Raw genomic sequence first — 20,084 nt, forward strand, 5'->3', positions numbered from 1 at the left:
AGTGACCAGTAATCAATCAAACCAATTTTCAAACCAAAACATTCCATTGGCATCTATTCTTCTTAACTTTGTCGATTAACTTTTTATGTCCTGTATTATAATGAGACATACTGTATTGTGTAGAAACTAAACACATGTAATAATCCTTACTCTTAAATTAATCTTTATGACAATGGAATATTCAACAATATGTTTTCTGCAGCTGCACATCAGACAGAATATAATATATAATATAAGAATAAGATATTTTGATGTATTTATTTTAATGATATGGGAAGTTTACTCAAACTGCCACTTGACATATTTGGTGTCATTAGAAACAATAATTTCTTCTGGAAGTGAAAATAAATGTCAGTGGATTTAAAAGATTACGTAAATCATGATACAGGGTTGTAAAGATGAAGGTATAAGATAAACGTGTTGCCTATGTAAAGGGATACATATAATGAAAATCCAATAAAGTGTAAATTAACAGTAAATTTGGTATGCACCGATACGCTTTTTTTTCTTTCAACAAGTCACTTGCCGATACCGAGTACTGATATTAGCACTAAATAATACAATTTCAAAACTAGCAATGACTTTGAAAACATGCTTCATTTTCACATTCAACTTAGCATAGTTTGCAGTAGGGATGTTAATAATTAACCGTTGAACCGACAATAACAATTTTGACTAATGTATGCAATCAGTTAAACTGTTATGTATACAATATTGCAATACACTGGTGGAAACTCTGACAGAATATGCCAGACAGACACACAGCTGAGAACCTCACTGCTGAAGTTATCGATGTGGAGGAGACTTACAGGGAAAGTGGCTGCATGTACCGAGTACATGAGCACAGTATCCAAACTGGTATCTGTATCTGTATCTGTGCATCCTTACAGCTACCAGGTTCTGTAGAAGATAAGATGTAGACTATACGGTGTTGAGGCTGAATATGTTCCCTTGAATGAAGTGGGATAAGTGATTAGTTTACTACGACAGGAGTGATGATCAGAGGTGCAGAGTTTTTACCACCATTATTAAGACCGGGACCGAAGTAAGGGATGAGTTTCTCATTGAAGGAGCAGTCAGTGAAGGAGTAGATAAGAGCTGCAGCATCTACGTCATGAAAGGAGACCAGACCCTCCTCATAATCCACAAACACCCCCACCTTCTGAGGCCGAGACTTCAGAGAGAGACTGACTGGAGGGTCAGCAGGAGCTTTGTACTCATTTCCATTTCTCAACATTATAGTCCAGTAACCATTCTGAGGTCTAAGATTAATTTCTCCCTTCCTGTTATTTGACTCTCTGGCCACTCCTAAATCCCAATCAGACTTTCTTTTAACTTGAACCTCGTAGTACAATTTTTCTGAAGAGATATTCTGTTTTCCTAAAACACAGGCATGAAGAGAAAATCTCTGTGGATTATCTAGGAGAAATTGATGTACTTTACCACAACATACTTGTTTTTCATCATCAGACAGGATGAGATAAGGATTAGCTGTATCAGGATTGAAAGTCACATCCACTGCATACTTCTGGACCCTCTTCAGCTCAGCTTCAACCAGGGTCTTTATCTTTTTACTGAGTGTCTCCTCCAGCTGAGACACAGCGTTCACCACAGTCGGCTCATATGATGAACGGATGCTGACCTTTGTCCAGTCCTTGCTGGGTGGTGGGTGGTGGATGTCTAAGGTCTGTACACTCTGGAGAAGGTGGAGGTGGTCTTCAGTGTGAGCGAGCTGCTTCACCTCATTGCTTTTCTTCATCAGCTCAGAGATTTCCTGTTCCAGCTCTCTGATGAAAGCTTCGGCCTGGTTTTCTTTTGTTTTGTGCTTCGCTTTGATCGTGTCGATGAGATTGGCCTGGCTTCTCTCAACAGACTCCTTCAGAGCAGTGAAGACCTGAACACCTTCTGCTATCTTTCTGTCTGCATCTTCTTCACTGAGGTCGACTGAGTGTTTGATCTCCTGAATCTTCAGTTTTCTCTTCTGGATCATCTGCTGAATTTCAGCCTCTGTCTTCTCCAGTTTGACCTTCTTTCCTTCATATTCTTCTTTCAGAGGAACAAACTTGTGCGTCTTGTGGTCTAAAACACTGCAGAGCATGCAGACACATGTCTGGTCGGTCTTACAGAACAGCTCCAGAGGTTTATCGTGCTTCGTACACATCCTGGCTTCAAGGTTCTCCACAGGGTCGATCAGCTGATGTCTCTTCAGGCCTGTCATTGTCAGATGAGGCTCCAGGTGAGTCTCACAGTAGGAGGCCAGACACACCAGGCAGGACTTCAGGGCCTTCAGTTTGGTTCCAGTGCAGACGTCACAGGGAACTTCTCCTGGTTTGGACTCTTGTTGCTCTGAGCTGCTGCTGCTGGTTTTCTGTTGAGCTGACTGTCTGAACTGAACAACCATCTCAGAGATGAAAGTGTTGACGTGCAGTTCGGGTCTTGAGATGAAAACCTTTTTACACATTGGACACTGGTTCTGGTCACTAGTATTCCAGTGTTCATTGATGCAATGTTTGCAGAAGTTGTGTCCACATGGTATGGTGACTGGATCAGTGAACACATCCAGACAGATGGAGCACAGAAACTGATCTTCACCTGGCAGATAGTTTGCAGCAGCCATATCTACACAGATACTGTGGAAGAAAAGAAAATAATTTGATTCAAAATAGAGTTTAATTCTACATTGAAAAGGAAACAAATGTGATTACTGTTATTTTAATGAAGTATTTTGAAAATGTATACTATGTTTTGACTTGGTAAAGTCATTTTGAATTATGTATACATTTGTTTTGAACAACACTGTTAACAGAGCCATGATGCAAAACCGAGATAGAATTTCGGCTGCTTCACATTAAGCTCAAGCTTCACACTTATTTGCTGGTGTAAAATTTGACTGTCAAAGCAGCACAGAAACATTAATAATAGCACATTTGTAAACTTAAAAACAACACTGTTAAAGTTACTAAAGTCCTGAGACTGTTTAAAGCTTAAGATGAAAAGAGGGACATAAACAGACATAGTTATATTGTTCAATATTTAACAAGTATGAAGTAAAGAGTAAAGCTGCCTGAGTAAAGCTGAAGTTTTGTGTTAATCCTGGTTGTTGAAAGTGTAAATATGATCAGCTGTACTCACCAGTGTTTTGAAGAGACTCTGCTGTGTTGTTGAGAAAAACCTGATGAAGTCAGTTTGAATAGTTTTTCAGAGAAAAAGCAGAGACTTGTCTCGCCTGTGTGTGTCTGCCTCTCTGACAAACTTAAGTTTTATTTCTAGAGTGTGACGTGGAAGCTCACCTATCTCCAGAGTAGCTCCGCCTCTAAACTGTAGCTCTGTTGTTGAGGTTTTGTTTCCTCCCTCTTATCTACACAGAGTAGTCTGGCTATTTGACCTGTAGTCAGTCATGTGACCCTCATCATATTTGTCCCAGTTGTCTCTTTCGTACACACCCTAAAGCCTGCCAAGAACATACGTTAGGTACAAGTTGAACCAATGAATATGATTTAAATGTAGTTATTATATGAAATATAGTGACACTGCAGAAAGGCCATGGTAAGGCTGAAGTCAAACAGGTACAACCCTGAAGATTTTCATGAAACCAAACCATTATTCATACCATTTATGTTCGGCATAAATAGCTATTTAATATATTTAAACTGATTAATTTACCTCTCTGCATATACAGTCTACAGAGAGACAATAGAGACATGTCAGCTGGCAGTGATTGAAACACTCTGACTGTATTTGGTGTTTGTCTTTGTGTTTCTGTCGCAGGGCGGAGAAAGCAGAAGGCAGTCAAAGAGAGGGCAGGCATGGCAAAGGTGAGCTCAACAACGAAACCTGTTATTGTGTTGCAACACTTCCTGATGTCAGTCAATCAGTTCAGAACAGATCAGTGAGCTGTATGCTGTGGAGAGGAAACTAATTAAGGCTAAAAAATATGTTCTAATATTTCTCAGTGACTGTAAAATGTAAAAAACAAATCTTATTTAATAAAATAACAGTCACCAAATAATCTTAAGTATATCTCATTTAGAATATTATTATTTTTATCATCAGTGACATTTTCTTTAAAAATAAAAATCCTGTTCACATCATGTTAATTAAAACAGTATGCTAGATAACTAATAATAATATTTCTAGTAGAAGCAGTAAACCCTGTTATTAAGTCAAAACATCGTCACTGAATACACTTCCTGATTTCAGTCAGTCAATTCAGAACAGATCATTGAGCTGTATGCTGTGGAGAGGAAACTAATGAAGTTTACAAAGTATGTTCAAATATTTTCAGGGACTCTAAAATGTAAAAAAAATCGTGTTTGATGAAATAACAATCTCCACGTAATCTCCAAAGTGAATCTTATTTAAATTATTATTAATACTATTATCAGTGGCTTTTGGTTTTTCTTTAAAAAAATTCGAGACATTATGTTATAACATGAACACTGTATGCTAGATAAAAAATAACAATATTTCTAGCAGAAGCAGTAAACCCTGTTTTTAAGCCTTCATTTTGAAGGCAAAACATCCTCACTTCTCGTTTTATTCTGAAAGATGGCTATGGGCATAAAATGTAGCATGTATACATACAAATGAGAAAATATGACTATATATCTAGTTTAAAAGTTCACCAGCTTGTCACAGTTCTTCCTCCATACTGTCAGTGGCTCCATACTCCCTGTCACTCTGTCTCACTCACCTAATTGGCTCACTCTGTTCACCTGCATTCTGACCCTGCCTGTATGTCTGCTGTGTGCTCAGCTTTGAATAAAGCTCCAGAACTTTATCTGTCTCCTGGTCGTTCTGCTTTTGGGTCCACACCACACCCGTGACAGTACGATCTGGCCACGACATGGACCCAGCATTCGGGTTCATCGAAGAGGCGCTCCAGAGAACTCCAGAGACCCAGGTTGTCACCAACACCGCTGACGTTTGCCACGCCCTGGCGAGCAGCAACCAGGCCTGGACTGCCTTGTTTAACCAGGTTCAGCAGCTCACGACAGCCATTTCGCAGACCTTCGCTCAGCCTGTCCCTAAGCTTGTCTTGAGTCTTGTCTTGAGCTTGCTTGAGCTTGTCTCAGACTGCGCCTGTCTCGGCGGTTTTCCAGACTGCGCCTGTCTCACGGGCTTTCTGGTACAATTCCTGTACCTCCTGAACCGTCGGCTCTCCAGCCGACTCCAGTCCCGGCCGGGCAGCAGCCTTCCCTGGGTCCCGTCCCGGCTGGGCTGCAGCGCCCACCTGTTCCCGCTGGGTCGCAGCATCCCCCTGCTCCTGTTCCCGCCTTGCCGCCAGAGCCCCAGGTCCGAGAGACCTTGCCGCCAGAGCCCCAGGTCCGAGAGCCCCAGTCTCCAGAGCCCCAGTCTCCAGAGCCCCAGTCTCCAGAGCCCAAGTCTCCAGAGCCCCAGTCTCCAGAGCCCAAGTCTCCAGAGCCCAAGTCTCCAGAGCCCCAGTCTCCAGAGCCCAAGTCTCCAGAGCCCCAGTCTCCAGAGACTCTCACCTGACCTCCAGAGATGATCCGCCCGCCTCGAGAGACCCTCGCCCGACCTCCAGAGAGGATCCGCCCGCCACGAGAGACCCTCGCCCGACCTCCAGAGAGGCCTGGTCGTCCCCATGGTCGACCTCCAGGGAGGCCCCTTCGGCCTGGTCGACCTCGTGGCCGATCCCCAGAGAGGCCCCGTCGGCCTGGTCGTCCTCCAGTTCGACCCCCCCAGAGGGGTTCTGCCCGTCCGCCTTGGTCGTCCTCCTGTTCGCCCTCCCAGAGGGTTCTGCCCGTCCACCTTGAACTCATGGATCTTCTCACACGTGTAATAAGTGATGTAAATAAATATTTTGTATCAGATTCGTGCTTTGCCGTTTAAAATTGCCTCAATAGCGCCCCCTACAAATTTTCAAATAAGCTGCCCCAGCGCTACGTTTGACCTAGATGTATGAAATTTGCTAGGCATATGTATCTCATGTGGACTTAAAAAAAAAGCCTCTCGGGACCATGCTCCAAACCAAACCGGAAGTCAACCATTTAGATTTTTGTGTGCATTTTCATCACTTTCTCGGTTATTTACAGGCACTACACTTTAACGAACTCCTCCTAGGGATTTCATCGAATCCACTTAAATTTTGGTCAGTCCAATCTAAAGACCTTAATGATTAAAACTTATCAAAAGTTTGTTGTTTCGCGTAACGCCGTTACCGTGGCGACGCATTGTTCGCCATGAAAACGAAGGTGTTTTTAAAGGTCTAAAAATGCTTGAAACACAACCACACTTGGCACACACATTAAAAGTCCAAAATGTAGTTGCCTGATATGATTTGAATGCGTCAGAGTTGCAAGACGACTCGATAGCGCCCCCTACAAAATTTCGATTTTGAAAGGCCACGGCCCTCATCTCGTATGTCCGATTGACTTGAAATTTTACACACATATCCAGTTCCATCTGCTCTACAAACCATGCCTACAACTTTTAGGCTCCGCCTCCTAGATTTTCCGCCATTTTAAACTTTCTGAAAAACACATTTTTGCGAACTCCTCCTGAACGCTCAGTCTGATTTCCACCAGATTTCCTGTGGATCATTATTGGATCGATGTCATCAAAAGTGGTCAAAAGCTTGTTCATATCTCATTGCGTTTACAAGATATGCAGCTGTGAACATAATAGGGGCGTAGCTTTGTACAACAACACAATTAAATAGAAAACCGTTTGGCCTATCGTCAAGAAACTTGCAGAATATGTCGGCATAGCATCCTGTAACAAACCTTGAAACTTTCATTACGTTCATCCAATAGGGGTCGCTACAGTAATTTGTTAAATTTCTGTACTTTTAGGCATCTAAGTATTGGACGCGGTGTCCGACTGTCGCAGGCGTTCGTGGCGTCCCGCCGTCACCCCATCGCACGCGCAGTGCGAGGGCCCGATCATCGCTGCTTGCAGCTTCAATTGTTTTTTTGGTTTTTTTTAGTAATCAGTTGTCTGTCGGTCTCGACTTGGAAACATAAAAAGTGATGAAATGTTTTGTTTTTGTCAATCCTCTTCTCCATCTACACATCGGACTTCAAATACAACTCTGCAAACTGCCACCTGCAGATTTTTTTTTTGGAGTAGTTTCCACTTGTTGACTTATGTTTTAAGGTCAATCATTAAAACGTTTCGAGTCAAAGTCTTAAACAAGAAGCTTTTATTGTGAAGCAGCAGTCACAGGAATCACAATGCATTTGTAATGAAATACAAGGTCATAGGTTAATGCACAAGTCACTTCTTATTCAGCCCTCGTGTTCAACAATCATATATTTACAGATTTATTTGACTCATAACCCACTCAACCATTATCCAAAAATAACAAACAAAAAATGGCCAAAGTGACCAGTAATCAATCAAACCACTTTTCAAACCAATTAAAACATTCCATTGGCATCTATTCTTCTTAACTTTGTCGATTAACTTTTTATGTCCAGTATTATAATGAGACATACTGTATTCTGTAGAAACTAAACACATGTAATAATCCTTACTTTTAAATGAAACTTTATGACCATGAAATATTCAACAATATGTTTTCTGCAGCTGCACATCAGACAGAATATAATATATAATATAAGAATAAGATTTTTTTGCTGTATTTATTTTAATTCTTTGGAAATATACACAAACTGCACCTTGACATATTTGGTGTCATTAGAAACAATGATTTCTTCTGGAAGTGAAAATAAATGTCAGTGGATTTAAAGGATTACGTAAATCATGATACAGGGTTGTAAAGATGAAGGTATAAGATAAACGTGTTGCCTATGTAAAGGGATACATATAATGAAAATCCTTAACAGTAAATTTGGTATGCACCGATACGCTTTTTTTTTTTCAACAAGTACATTTGGTCACTTGCCGATACCGAGTACTGATATTAGCACTAAATAATACAATTTCAAAACTAGCAATGACTTTGAAAACATGCTTCATTTTCACATTCAACTTAGCATAGTTTGCAGTAGGGATGTTAATAATTAACCGTTGAACCGACAATAACAATTTTGACTAATGTATGCAATCAGTTAAACTGTTATGTATACAATATTGCAATACACTGGTGGAAACTCTGACAGAATATGCCAGACAGACACACAGCTGAGAACCTCACTGCTGAAGTTATCGATGTGGAGGAGACTTACAGGGAAAGTGGCTGCATGTACCGAGTACATGAGCACAGTATTCAAACTGGTATCAGTATCTGTATCTGTATCTGTGCATCCTTACAGCTACCAGGTTCTGTAGAAGATAAGATGTAGACTATACGGTGTTGAGGCTGAATATGTTCCCTTGAATGAAGTGGGATAAGTGATTAGTTTACTACGACAGGAGTGATGATCAGAGGTGCAGAGTTTTTACCACATTATTATGAGAGGGACCGAAGTAAGGGATGAGTTTCTCATTGAAGGAGCAGTCAGTGAAGGAGTAGATAAGAGCTGCAGCATCTACGTCATAAAAGGAGACCAGACCCTCCTCATAATCCACAAACACCCCCACCTTCTGAGGCTGAGACTTGAGAGAGAGACTGACTGGAGGGCTTGCAAAAGATTTGTACTCATTTCCATTTCTCAAACATATAGTCCAGTAACCATTCTGAGGTCTCAGTGTGATTTGTCCCTTCCTGTTATTTGACTCTCTGGCCACTCCTAAATCCCATTCAGACTTTCTTTTAACTTGAACCTCGTAGTACAATTTTTCTGAAGAGATATTCTGTTTTCCTAAAACACAGGCATGAAGAGAAAATCTCTGTGGATTATCTGGGAGATGTTGCGGTACCTTACCACAACGTACTTGTTTTTCATCATCAGACAGGATGAGAATGGAATGAGCTGTATCAGGATCAAAAGTCACATCCACTTCATACTTCTGGACCCTCTTCAGCTCAGCTTCAACCAGCGTCTTTATCTTTTTACTGAGTGTCTCCTCCAGCTGAGACACAGCGTTCACCACAGTCGGCTCATATGATGAACGGATGCTGACCTTTGTCCAGTCCTTGCTGGGTGGTGGGTGGTGGATGTCTAAGGTCTGTACACTCTGGAGAAGGTGGAGGTGGTCTTCAGTGTGGGCGAGCTGCTTCACCTCATTGCTTTTCTTCATCAGCTCAGAGATTTCCTGTTCCAGCTCTCTGATGAAAGCTTCGGCCTGGTTTTCTTTTGTTTTGTGCTTCGCTTTGATCGTGTCGATGAGATTGGCCTGGCTTCTCTCAACAGACTCCTTCAGAGCAGTGAAGACCTGAACACCTTCTGCTATCTTTCTTTCTGCATCTTCTTCACTGAGGTCCACTGAGTGTTTGATCTCCTGAATCTTCAGTCGTCTCTTCTGGATCATCTGCTGAATTTCAGCCTCTGTTTTCTCCAGTTTGACCTTCTTTCCTTCATATTCTTCTTTCAGAGGAACAAACTCGTGCGTCTTATGATCTAAAACACTGCAGAGCATGCAGACACATGTCTGGTCGGTCTTACAGAACAGCTCCAGAGGTTTATCGTGCTTCGTACACATCCTGGCTTCAAGGTTCTCCACAGGGTCGATCAGCTGATGTCTCTTCAGGCCTGTCATTGTCAGATGAGGCTCCAGGTGAGTCTCACAGTAGGAGGCCAGACACACCAGGCAGGACTTCAGGGCCTTCAGTTTGGTTCCAGTGCAGACGTCACAGGGAACTTCTCCTGGTTTGGACTCTTGTTGCTCTGAGCTGCTGCTGCTGGTTTTCTGTTGAGCTGACTGTCTGAACTGAACAACCATCTCAGAGATGAAAGTGTTGACGTGCAGTTCGGGTCTTGAGATGAAAACCTTTTTACACATTGGACACAGATACTGGTCACTAGTATTCCAGTGTTCATTGATGCAGTGTTTGCAGAAGTTGTGTCCACATGGTATGGTGACTGGATCAGTGAACACATCCAGACAGATGGAGCACAGAAACTGATCTTCATGGTGATAGTTTGCAGCAGCCATATCTACACAGAAACTGTGGAAGAAAAGAAAAAATTTGATTCAAAATAGAGTTTAATTATATGTTGAAAAGGAAACAAATGTGATTACTGTTATTTTAATGAATACATTTTGAATAATGTATACTATGTTTTGAACAGAGCCATGAACAGAGCCATGAGCAACCGAGATAGAAGTTTCACATTTGCATTGAAGAACAACACTGTTAACAGCGCTCTGCTTTCTTGATGAAAAACACATCACATTTCCTCTGGCTGCTTCACATTAAGAGCTTCACATTAAGAGCTTCACACTTATTTGCTGGTGTAAAATTTGTAATGTGACACAACTAGAGGAAATAGAGGAAGCGGTCAGTAAACATTAATAATAGCAGGGAAGTCAGAGTGAGACTAAATTTAAAACCACAGAGATTAAATCACAAGTTACTAAAGTCCCGAGACTGTTAAAAGCTATAAGAGTGATATTCTGTATAGAGGGAATGTGGATAAACAGACATAGTTATATTGTTAAATATTTAACAAGTAGGAAGTAAAAAGAGTAGAACTTCCTGCCTGAGTAAAGCTGAAGTTTTGTGTTTAATCCTGTTTTTTGAAAGTGTAAATATGATCAGCTGTACTCACCAGTGTTTTGAAGAGACTCTGCTGTGTTGTTGAGAAAAACCTGATGAAGTCAGTTTGAATAGTTTTTCAGAGAAAAAGCAGAGACTTGTCTCGCCTGTGTGTGTCTGCCTCTCTGACAAACTTAAGTTTTATTTCTGGAGTGTGACGTGGAAGCTCTCCTCCCTCCAGAGTAGCTCCGCCTCTAAACTGTAGCTCTGTTGTTGAGGTTTTATTTCCTCCCTCTTATCTACACAGAGTAGTCTGGCTATTTGACCTGTAGTCAGTCATGTGACCCTCATCATATTTGTCCCAGTTGTCTCTTTCGTACACACCCTAAAGCCTGATAAGAACATACGTTAGGTACAAGTTGAACCAATGAATATGATTTAAATGTAGTTATTATATGAAATATAGTGACACTGCAGAAAGGCCATGGTAAGGCTGAAGTCAAACAGGTACAACCCTGAAGATTTTCATTAAACCAAACCATTATTCATACCATTTATGTTCGGCATAAATAGCTATTTAATATATTTAAACTGATTAATTTACCTCTCTGCATATACAGTTTACAGAGAGACAATAGAGACATGTCAGCTGGCAGTGATTGAAACACTCTGACTGTATTTGGTGTTTGTCTTTGTGTTTCTGTCGCAGGGCGGAGAAAGCAGAAGGCAGTCAAAGAGAGGGCAGGCATGGCAAAGGTGAGCTCAACAACGAAACCTGTTATTATGTTGCAACACTTCCTGATGTCAGTCAATCAATTCAGAACAGATCAGTGAGCTGTATGCTGTGGAGAGGAAACTAATTAAGTTTAAAAAATATGGTCTAATATTTCTCAGTGACTGTAAAATGTAAAAAAAAAAAATCTTATTTAATAAAATAACAGTCACCAAATAATCTTAAGTATATCTCATTTAGAATATTATTATTTTTATCATCAGTGACATTTTCTTTAAAAATAAAAATCCTGTTCACATCATGTTAATTAAAACAGTATGCTAGATAACTAATATAATATTTCTAGTAGAAGCAGTAAACCCTGTTATTAAGTCAAAACATCTTCACTGAATACACTTCCTGATTTCAGTCAGTCAATTCAGAACAGATCATTGAGCTGTATGCTGTGGAGAGGAAACTAATTAAGTTTACAAAGTATGTTCAAATATTTTCAGGGACTCTAAAATGTAAAAAAATCGTGTTTGATGAAATAACAATCTCCACGTAATCTCCAAAGTGAATCTTTTTTAAATTATTATTAATACTATTATCAGTGGCTTTTGGTTTTTCTTTAAAAAATTTGAGACATTATGTTATAACATGAACACTGTATGCTAGATAAAAAATAACAATATTTCTAGCAGAAGCAGTAAATCCTGTTTTTAAGCCTTTATTTTGAAGGCAAAACATCCTCACTTCTCGTTTTATTCTGAAAGATGGCTATGGGCATAAAATGTAGCATGTATACATACAAATGAGAAAATATGACGATATATGTACTTTAAAAGTTCACCAGCTTGTCACAGTTCTTCCTCCATACTGTCAGTGGCTCCATACTCCCTGTCACTCTGTCTCACTCACCTAATTGGCTCACTCTGTTCACCTGCATTCTGACCCTGCCTGTATGTCTGCTGTGTGCTCAGCTTTGAATAAAGCTCCAGAACTTTATCTGTCTCCTGGTCGTTCTGCTTTTGGGTCCACACCACACCCGTGACAGTACGATCTGGCCACGACATGGACCCAGCATTCGGGTTCATCGAAGAGGCGCTCCAGAGACGGGAGACCCAGGTTGTCACCAACACCGCTGACGTTTGCCACACCCTGGCGAGCAGCAACCAGGCCTGGACTGCCTTGTTTAACCAGGTTCAGCAGCTCACGACAGCCATTTCGCAGACCTTCGCTCAGCCTGTCCCTAAGCTTGTCTTGAGTCTTGTCTTGAGCTTGCTTGAGCTTGTCTCAGACTGCGCCTGTCTCGGCGGTTTTCCAGACTGCGCCTGTCTCACGGGCTTTCTGGCCGCTCCTGTCCCTTCGGCGTTCCGGCCGACTCCTGACCCTTCGGCGTTCCTGCCGACTCCTGACCCGTCGGCGTTCCTGCCGACTCCTGACCCGTCGGCGTTCCAGCCGACTCCTGTCCCGTCGGCGTTCCGCCGACTCCTGACCCAGTCGGCGTTCCTGCCGACTCCTGTCCAGTCGGCGTTCCAGCCGACTCCTGTCATTCCGGCCGACTCCTGACCCGACTCCTGTCCCTGCCGACTCCTGACCCGTCGGCTTTCATGCCGACTCCTTCACCTCCTGACCCGTCGGCTTTCCTGCCGATTCCTGTCACCTCCTGACCCGTCGGCTTTCCAGCCGACTCTTGACTCGTCGGGGCCCTGGCCGACTCCTGCACCACCCGTCCCGTCGGCTCTCCGGCCGACTCACCACCCTCCCGGCAGGGCAGCCGCCCTTCCCTGGGTCCTGTCCCGGCTGGGCTGCAGCGCCCACCTGTTCCCGCTGGGTCGCAGCGTCCCCCTGCTCCTATTCCCGCTGGGTCGCAGCGTCCCCCTGCTCCTGTTCCCGCCTTGCCGCCAGAGCCCCAGGTCCGAGAGACCTTGCCGCGAGAGCCCCAGGCTCCAGAGCCCCAGTCTCCAGAGCCCCAGTCTCCAGAGCCCAAGTCTCCAGAGCCCCAGTCTCCAGAGACTCTCACCCGACCTCCAGAGATGATCTGCCCGCCTCGAGAGACCCTCGCCCGACCTCCAGAGAGGATCCTCCGCCCGCCACGAGAGACCCTCGCCCGACCTCCAGAGAGGCCTGGTCGTCCCCGTGGTTGACCTCCAGGGAGGCCCCTTCGGCCTGGTCTTCCTCGTGGCCGATCCCCAGAGAGGCCCCGTCCGCCTTGGTCGTCCTCCTGTTCACCCCTCCCAGAGGGCTTCTGCCCGTCCACCTTGCCTCAGCCTTCGAGGATTCTGACACTGCGGCCTTGGAGGAGTTCCTGTTACATACCCTTACATTTTCATTAAATTCTACCACTAGGGAGCGATACAGTCACTTTTTCAATTTGCTGCATTTTTCATCATTTTCAGGGGTTGTACTTTGACGAACTCCTCCTACAGAATTTATGCAATCGACTTCAGATTTGGTCAGGATGATCTTGAGACCTTTATGATCAAAAGTTATCAAAATGGTGAGGTTTGATACAAGCACCTTGACGTGGTGTGACGACCATTTTGTGGCAACTTTCTGCCTGTCGCCATGAAAAAGGAAGTTGTTGTAACTCCAAGGTACGTAGTCCATTCTGGCCAAAATCTCTTGTGCATGATGCTGGTTCAGGGCTGAACAGATTCCAATGCAAAAAAATTGACAAAAGCATAGCGCCACCTACTGACAAAAGGAAATGACAAGCTTTATACTTTGATGTACTGCTCCTAGCCAGTGAACCAGATCAACTTCAAATTTGGTAAGGAAAGCCTTAAGACCTTGTTGATGCATCATCCTGAATATTGTTGGATTTAGTTGAACCCCGTTGCCGTGGCAACGCTATGTTCGCCATGAAAAAGGAAGTTGATTTTTCTGTGGCTTGGGATGCTCATGAACTCATGGATCTTCTCACACGTGTAATAGGTGATGTAAATAAATATTTCGTATCAGAATTGTGCTTTGCCGTTTAAAATTGCCTCGATAGCGCCCCCTACAAATTTTCAAATAAGCTGCCCCAGCGCTACGTTTGACCTAGATGTATGAAATTTGCTAGGCGTATGTATCTCATGTGGACTTAAAAAAAAGCCTTTCGGGACCATGCTCCAAACCAAACCGGAAGTCAACCATTTAGATTTTTGTGTGCATTTTCATCACTTTCTCGGTTATTTACAGGCACTACACTTTAACGAACTCCTCCTAGGGATTTCATCGAATCCACTTAAATTTTGGTCAGTCCAATCTAAAGACCTTAATGATTAAAACTTATCAAAAGTTTGTTGTTACCGTGGCGACGCATTGTTCGCCATGAAAACGAATGTGTTTTTAAAGGTCTAAAAATGCTTGAAACACAACCACACTTGGCACACACATTAAAAGTCCAAAATGTAGTTGCCTGATATGATTTGAATGCGTCAGAGTTGCAAGACGACTCGATAGCGCCCCCTACAAAATTTCGATTTTGAAAGGCCACGGCCCTCATCTCGTATGTCCGCTTGACTTGAAATTTTACACACATATCCAGTTCCATCTGCTCTACAAACCATGCCCTACAACTTTTAGGCTCCGCCTCCTAGATTTTCCGCCATTTTAAACTTTCTGAAAAACACATTTTTGCGAACTCCTCCTGAACGCTCAGTCCAATTTCCACCAGATTTCCTGTGGATCATTATTGGATCGATGTCATCAAAAGTGATCAAAAGCTTGTTCATATCTCATTGCGTTTACAAGATATGCAGCTGTGAGCATAATACAACAACACAATTAAATAGAAAACCGTTTGGCCTATCGTCAAGAAACTTGCAGAATATGTCGGCATAGCATCCTGTAACAAACCCTGAAACTTTCATTACGTTCATCCAATAGGGGTCGCTACAGTAATTTGTTAAATTTCTGTACTTTTAGGCATCTAAGTATTGGACGCGGTGTCCGACTGTCGCAGGCGTTCGTGGCGTCCCGCCGGCACCCCGTCGCGCGCGCAGTGCGAGGGCCCGATCATCGCTGCTTGCAGCTTAAATTGTTTTTTGTTTTTTTTTAGTAATCAGTCGTCTGTCGGTCTCGACTTGGAAACATAAAAAGTGATGAAATGTTTTGTTTTTGTCAATCCTCTTCTCCATCTACACATCGGACTTCAAATACAACTCTGCAAACTGAGTAGTTTCTACTTGTTGACTTATGTTTTAAGGTCAATCATTAAAATGTTTCGAGTCAAAGTCTTGAACAAGAAGCTTTTATTGTGAAGCAGCAGTCACGGGAATCACAATGCATTTTTAATGAAATACAAGGTCATAGGTTAATGCACAAGTCACTTCTTATTCAGCCCTCGTGTTCAACAATCATATATTTACAGATTTATTTGACTCATAAGCCACTCAACTATTATCCAAAAATAACAAACAACAAATGGCCAAAGTGACCAGTAATCAATCAAACCACTTTTCAAACCAATTAAAACATTCTATTGGCATCTATTCTTCTTAACTTTGTAGATAAACTTTTTATGTCCTGTATTATAATGAGACATACTGTATTCTGTAGAAACTAAACACATGTAATAATCCTTACTCTTAAATGAAACTTTATGACCATGAAATATTCAACAATATGTTTTCTGCAGCTGCACATCAGACAGAATATAATATATAATATAAGAATAAGATTTTTTTGCTGTATTTATTTTAATTCTTTGGAAATATACACAAACTGCACCTTGACATATTTGGTGTCATTAGAAATAATGATTTCTTCTGGAAGTGAAAATAAATGTCAGTGGATTTAAAGGATTACGTAAATCATGATACAGGGTTGTAAAGATGAAGGTATAAGATAAACGTGTTGCCTATGTAAAGGGATACATATAATGAAAATCCTTAACAGTAAATTTGGTATGCACCGATACGCTTTTTTTTTTTCAACAAGTACATTTGGTCACTTCCCGATACCGAGTACTGATATTAGCACTAAATAATACAATTTCAGAGCAAGCAATGACTTTTAAAACATGCTTCATTTTACATTTTAACATTCAACTTAGCATAGTTTGCAGTAGGGATGTTAATAATTACAATGATAATAACAATTTTGACTAATGTATGCAATCAGTTAAACTGTTATGTATACAATATTGCAATACACTGGTGGAAACTCTGACAGAATATGCCAGACAGACACACAGCTGAGAACCTCACTGCTGAAGTTATCGATGTGGAGGAGACTTACAGGGAAAGTGGCTGCATGTACCGAGTACATGAGCACAGTTTCCAAACTGGTATCTGTATCTGTATCTGTGCATCCTTACAGCTACCAGGTTCTGTAGAAGATAAGATGTAGACTATACGGTGTTGAGGCTGAATATGTTCCCTTGAATGAAGTGGGATAAGTGATTAGTTTACTACGACAGGAGTGATGATCAGAGGTGCAGAGTTTTTACCACCATAATAAAGAGAGGGACTGAAGTAAGGGATGAGTTTCTCATTGAAGGAGCAGTCAGTGAAGGAGTAGATAAGAGCTGCAGCATCTACGTCATAAAAGGAGACCAGACCCTCCTCGTAATCCACAAACACCCCCACCTTCTGAGGCCGAGACTTTAGAGAGAGAAGAACTGAAGGGCCAGCAAGAGCTTTGTACTCATTTCCCTCTCTCAACCATATAGTCCAGTAACCATACTGAGGGCTCAGTGTGATTTCTCCTTTCCTGTTATTTGACTCTCTGACCACTCCTAAATCCCAATCAGACTTTCTTTTAACTTGAACCTCGTAGTACAATTTTTCTGAAGAGATATTCTGTTTTCCTAAAACACCGGGATTAGTAGAAAATCTCTGTGGATTATCTGGGGGAAATTGCTGTACTTTACCACAACGTACTTGTTTTCGATCATCAGACAGGACGAGAATGGAATGAGCTGTATCAGGATTGAAAGTCACATCCACTTCATACTTCTGGACCCTCTTCAGCTCAGCTTCAACCAGGGTCTTTATCTTTTTACTGAGTGTCTCCTCCAGCTGAGACACAGCGTTCACCACAGTCGGCTCATATGATGAACGGATGCTGACCTTTGTCCAGTCCTTGCTGGGTGGTGGGTGGTGGATGTCTAAGGTCTGTACACTCTGGAGAAGGTGGAGGTGGTCTTCAGTGTGGGCGAGCTGCTTCACCTCATTGCTTTTCTTCATCAGCTCAGAGATTTCCTGTTCCAGCTCTCTGATGAAAGCTTCGGCCTGGTTTTCTTTTGTTTTGTGCTTCGCTTTGATCGTGTCGATGAGATTGGCCTGGCTTCTCTCAACAGACTCCTTCAGAGCAGTGAAGACCTGAACACCTTCTGCTATCTTTCTTTCTGCATCTTCTTCACTGAGGTCGACTGAGTGTTTGATATCTTGAATCTTCAGTCGTCTCTTCTGGATCATCTGCTGAATTTCAGCCTCTGTTTTCTCCAATTTGACCTTCTTTCCTTCATATTCTTCTTTCAGAGGAACAAACTCGTGCATCTTGTGGTCTAAAACACTGCAGAGCATGCAGACACATGTCTGGTCGGTCTTACAGAACAGCTCCAGAGGTTTATCGTGCTTCGTACACATCCTGGCTTCAAGGTTCTCCACAGGGTCGATCAGCTGATGTCTCTTCAGGCCTGTCATTGTCAGATGAGGCTCCAGGTGAGTCTCACAGTAGGAGGCCAGACACACCAGGCAGGACTTCAGGGAATTCAGTTTGGTTCCAGTGCAGACGTCACAGGGAACTTCTCCTGGTTTGGACTCTTGATGCTCTGAGCTGCTGCTGCTGGTTTTCTGTTGAGCTGACTGTCTGAACTGAACAACCATCTCAGAGATGAAAGTGTTGACGTGCAGTTCGGGTCTTGAGATGAAAACCTTTTTACACATTGGACACAGGTTCTGGTCACTAGTATTCCAGTGTTCATTGATGCAATGTTTGCAGAAGTTGTGTCCACATGGTATGGTGACTGGATCAGTGAACACATCCAGACAGATGGAGCACAGAAACTGATCTTCAGATGAGTGATAGTTTGCAGCAGCCATATCTACACAGGTACTGTGGAAGAAAAGAAAACAATTTGATTTAAAAATAAAGTTTAATTATATGTTGAAAAGGAAACAAATGTGATTACTGTTATTTTAATGAATACATTTTGAATAATGTATACTATGTTTTGACTTGAACAGAGCCATGAGCAACCGAGATAGAAGTTTCACATTTGTATTGAAGAACAACACTGTTAACAGCGCTCTGCTTACTTGATTAAAAACACATCACATTTCCTCTAGCTGCTTCACATTAAGAGCTTCACACTTGTTTGCTGGTGCAAAACTTTTAATGTGACACAACTAGAGGAAATAGAGGAAGCAGTCAGTAAACATTAATAATAGCAGGGAAGTCAGAGTGAGGCTAAACTTAAAACCACAGAGATTCAGTTACAAGTTACTAAAGTCCCGAGACTGTTAAAAGCTATAAGAGTGATATTCTGTATAGAGGGACTGTGGATAAACAGACATAGTTATAATGTTAAATATTTAACAAGTAGGAAGTAAAAAGAGTGGAAAAGCTGCCTGAGTAAAGCTGAAGTTTTGTGTTAATCCTGGATGTTGAAAGTGTAAATATGATCAGCTGTACTCACCAGTGTTTTGAAGAGACTCTGCTGTGTTGTTGAGAAAAACCTGATGAAGTCAGTTTGAATAGTTTTTCAGAGAAAAAGCAGAGATTTGTCTCGCCTGTGTGTGTCTGCCTCTCTGACAAACTTAAGTTTTATTTCTGGAGTGTGACGTGGAAGCTCTCCTCCCTCCAGAGTAGCTCCGCCTCTAAACTGTAGCTCTGTTAAGGTTTTATTTCCTCCCTCTTATCTACACAGAGTAGTCTGGCTATTTGTGTGTAGTCAGTCATGTGACCCTCATCAGATTTGTCCCAGTTGTCTCTTTCGTACACACCCTAAAGCCTGCCAAGAACATACGTTAGGTACAAGTTGAACCAATGAATGTGATTTAAATGTAGTTATTATATGAAATATAGTGACACTGCAGAAAGGCCATGGTAAGGCTGAAGTCAAACAGGTACAACCCTGTACATTTTCATGAAACCAAACCATTATTCATACCATTTATGTTCGGCATAAATAAATATTTAATGTATTTAAACTGATTAATTTACCTCTCTGCATATACAGTTTACAGAGAGACAATAGAGACATGTCAGCTGGCAGTGATTGAAACACTTATACCCTTTGGACTCTGACTGTATTTGGTGTTTGTCTTTGTGTTTCTGTCGCAGGGCGGAGAAAGCAGAAGGCAGTCAAAGAGAGGGCAGGCATGGCAAAGGTGAGCTCAACAACGAAACCTGTTATTGTGTTGCAACACTTCCTGATGTCAGTCAATCAGTTCAGAACAGATCAGTGAGCTGTATGCTGTGGAGAGGAAACTAATTCAGTTTACAAAGTATGATCTAATATTTCTCGGTGACACTAAAATGTAAGAAAGAAAAATCTTATTAAATGAAATAACAGTCATCAAATAATCGTAAGTATATCTCATTTAGAATATTGTTATTTTTATCATCAGTGATGATTTCTTTAAAAAAAAAAATCCTTTTCACATGTTATAAAATTAAAACAGTATAGATAGATAAGCTCGAAAACTTATATAATATTTCTAGTAGAAGCAGGAAACTCTTTTATTTTGAAGGCAAAACATCTTCACTGAACACACTTCCTGATTTCAGTCAGTCAATTCAGAACAGATCAGTGAGCTGTATGCTGTGGAGAGGAAACTAATTACGTTATTAAAATATGGTCAAATATGTTCAGGGACTCTAAAATGTAAAAAAAATGTGTTTGTTGAAATAACAATCACCAAA

The 20,084-nt window shown here is 41.8% G+C and overlaps 3 protein-coding genes across 3 annotated transcripts; all 3 read right to left on the minus strand.

The window, feature by feature from the left end:
• Positions 1 to 536: 536 nt before the first annotated feature.
• On the minus strand, positions 537 to 3,245 carry LOC129096181 (E3 ubiquitin-protein ligase TRIM21-like). Its single transcript, XM_054604874.1, has 2 exons — positions 3,133 to 3,245; positions 537 to 2,630 (listed from the first exon to the last, which is right to left on the minus strand). Exon 2 carries the CDS (start codon positions 2,615 to 2,617, stop codon positions 974 to 976), a length of 1,644 nt encoding a protein of 547 aa, XP_054460849.1. The 5' UTR covers positions 2,618 to 2,630; positions 3,133 to 3,245; the 3' UTR covers positions 537 to 973.
• Positions 3,246 to 7,144: 3,899 nt separating this feature from the next.
• Positions 7,145 to 10,689, minus strand: LOC129096144 (E3 ubiquitin-protein ligase TRIM21-like). The gene is made up of 2 exons (XM_054604827.1): positions 10,581 to 10,689; positions 7,145 to 9,976 (listed from the first exon to the last, which is right to left on the minus strand). Exon 2 carries the CDS (start codon positions 9,961 to 9,963, stop codon positions 8,350 to 8,352), a length of 1,614 nt encoding a protein of 537 aa, XP_054460802.1. The 5' UTR covers positions 9,964 to 9,976; positions 10,581 to 10,689; the 3' UTR covers positions 7,145 to 8,349.
• Positions 10,690 to 15,446: 4,757 nt separating this feature from the next.
• LOC129095588 (zinc finger protein RFP-like) lies at positions 15,447 to 18,971 on the minus strand. Its single transcript, XM_054604092.1, has 2 exons — positions 18,856 to 18,971; positions 15,447 to 18,272 (listed from the first exon to the last, which is right to left on the minus strand). The coding sequence occupies exon 2, from the start codon at positions 18,257 to 18,259 to the stop codon at positions 16,616 to 16,618; it is 1,644 nt and encodes a 547-aa protein (XP_054460067.1). The 5' UTR covers positions 18,260 to 18,272; positions 18,856 to 18,971; the 3' UTR covers positions 15,447 to 16,615.
• Positions 18,972 to 20,084: the final 1,113 nt, after the last annotated feature.

This window comes from Anoplopoma fimbria, chromosome 9 (genome assembly GCF_027596085.1).
Source record: "Anoplopoma fimbria isolate UVic2021 breed Golden Eagle Sablefish chromosome 9, Afim_UVic_2022, whole genome shotgun sequence".
Classification (NCBI taxonomy): Eukaryota; Metazoa; Chordata; class Actinopteri; order Perciformes; family Anoplopomatidae; genus Anoplopoma; species Anoplopoma fimbria.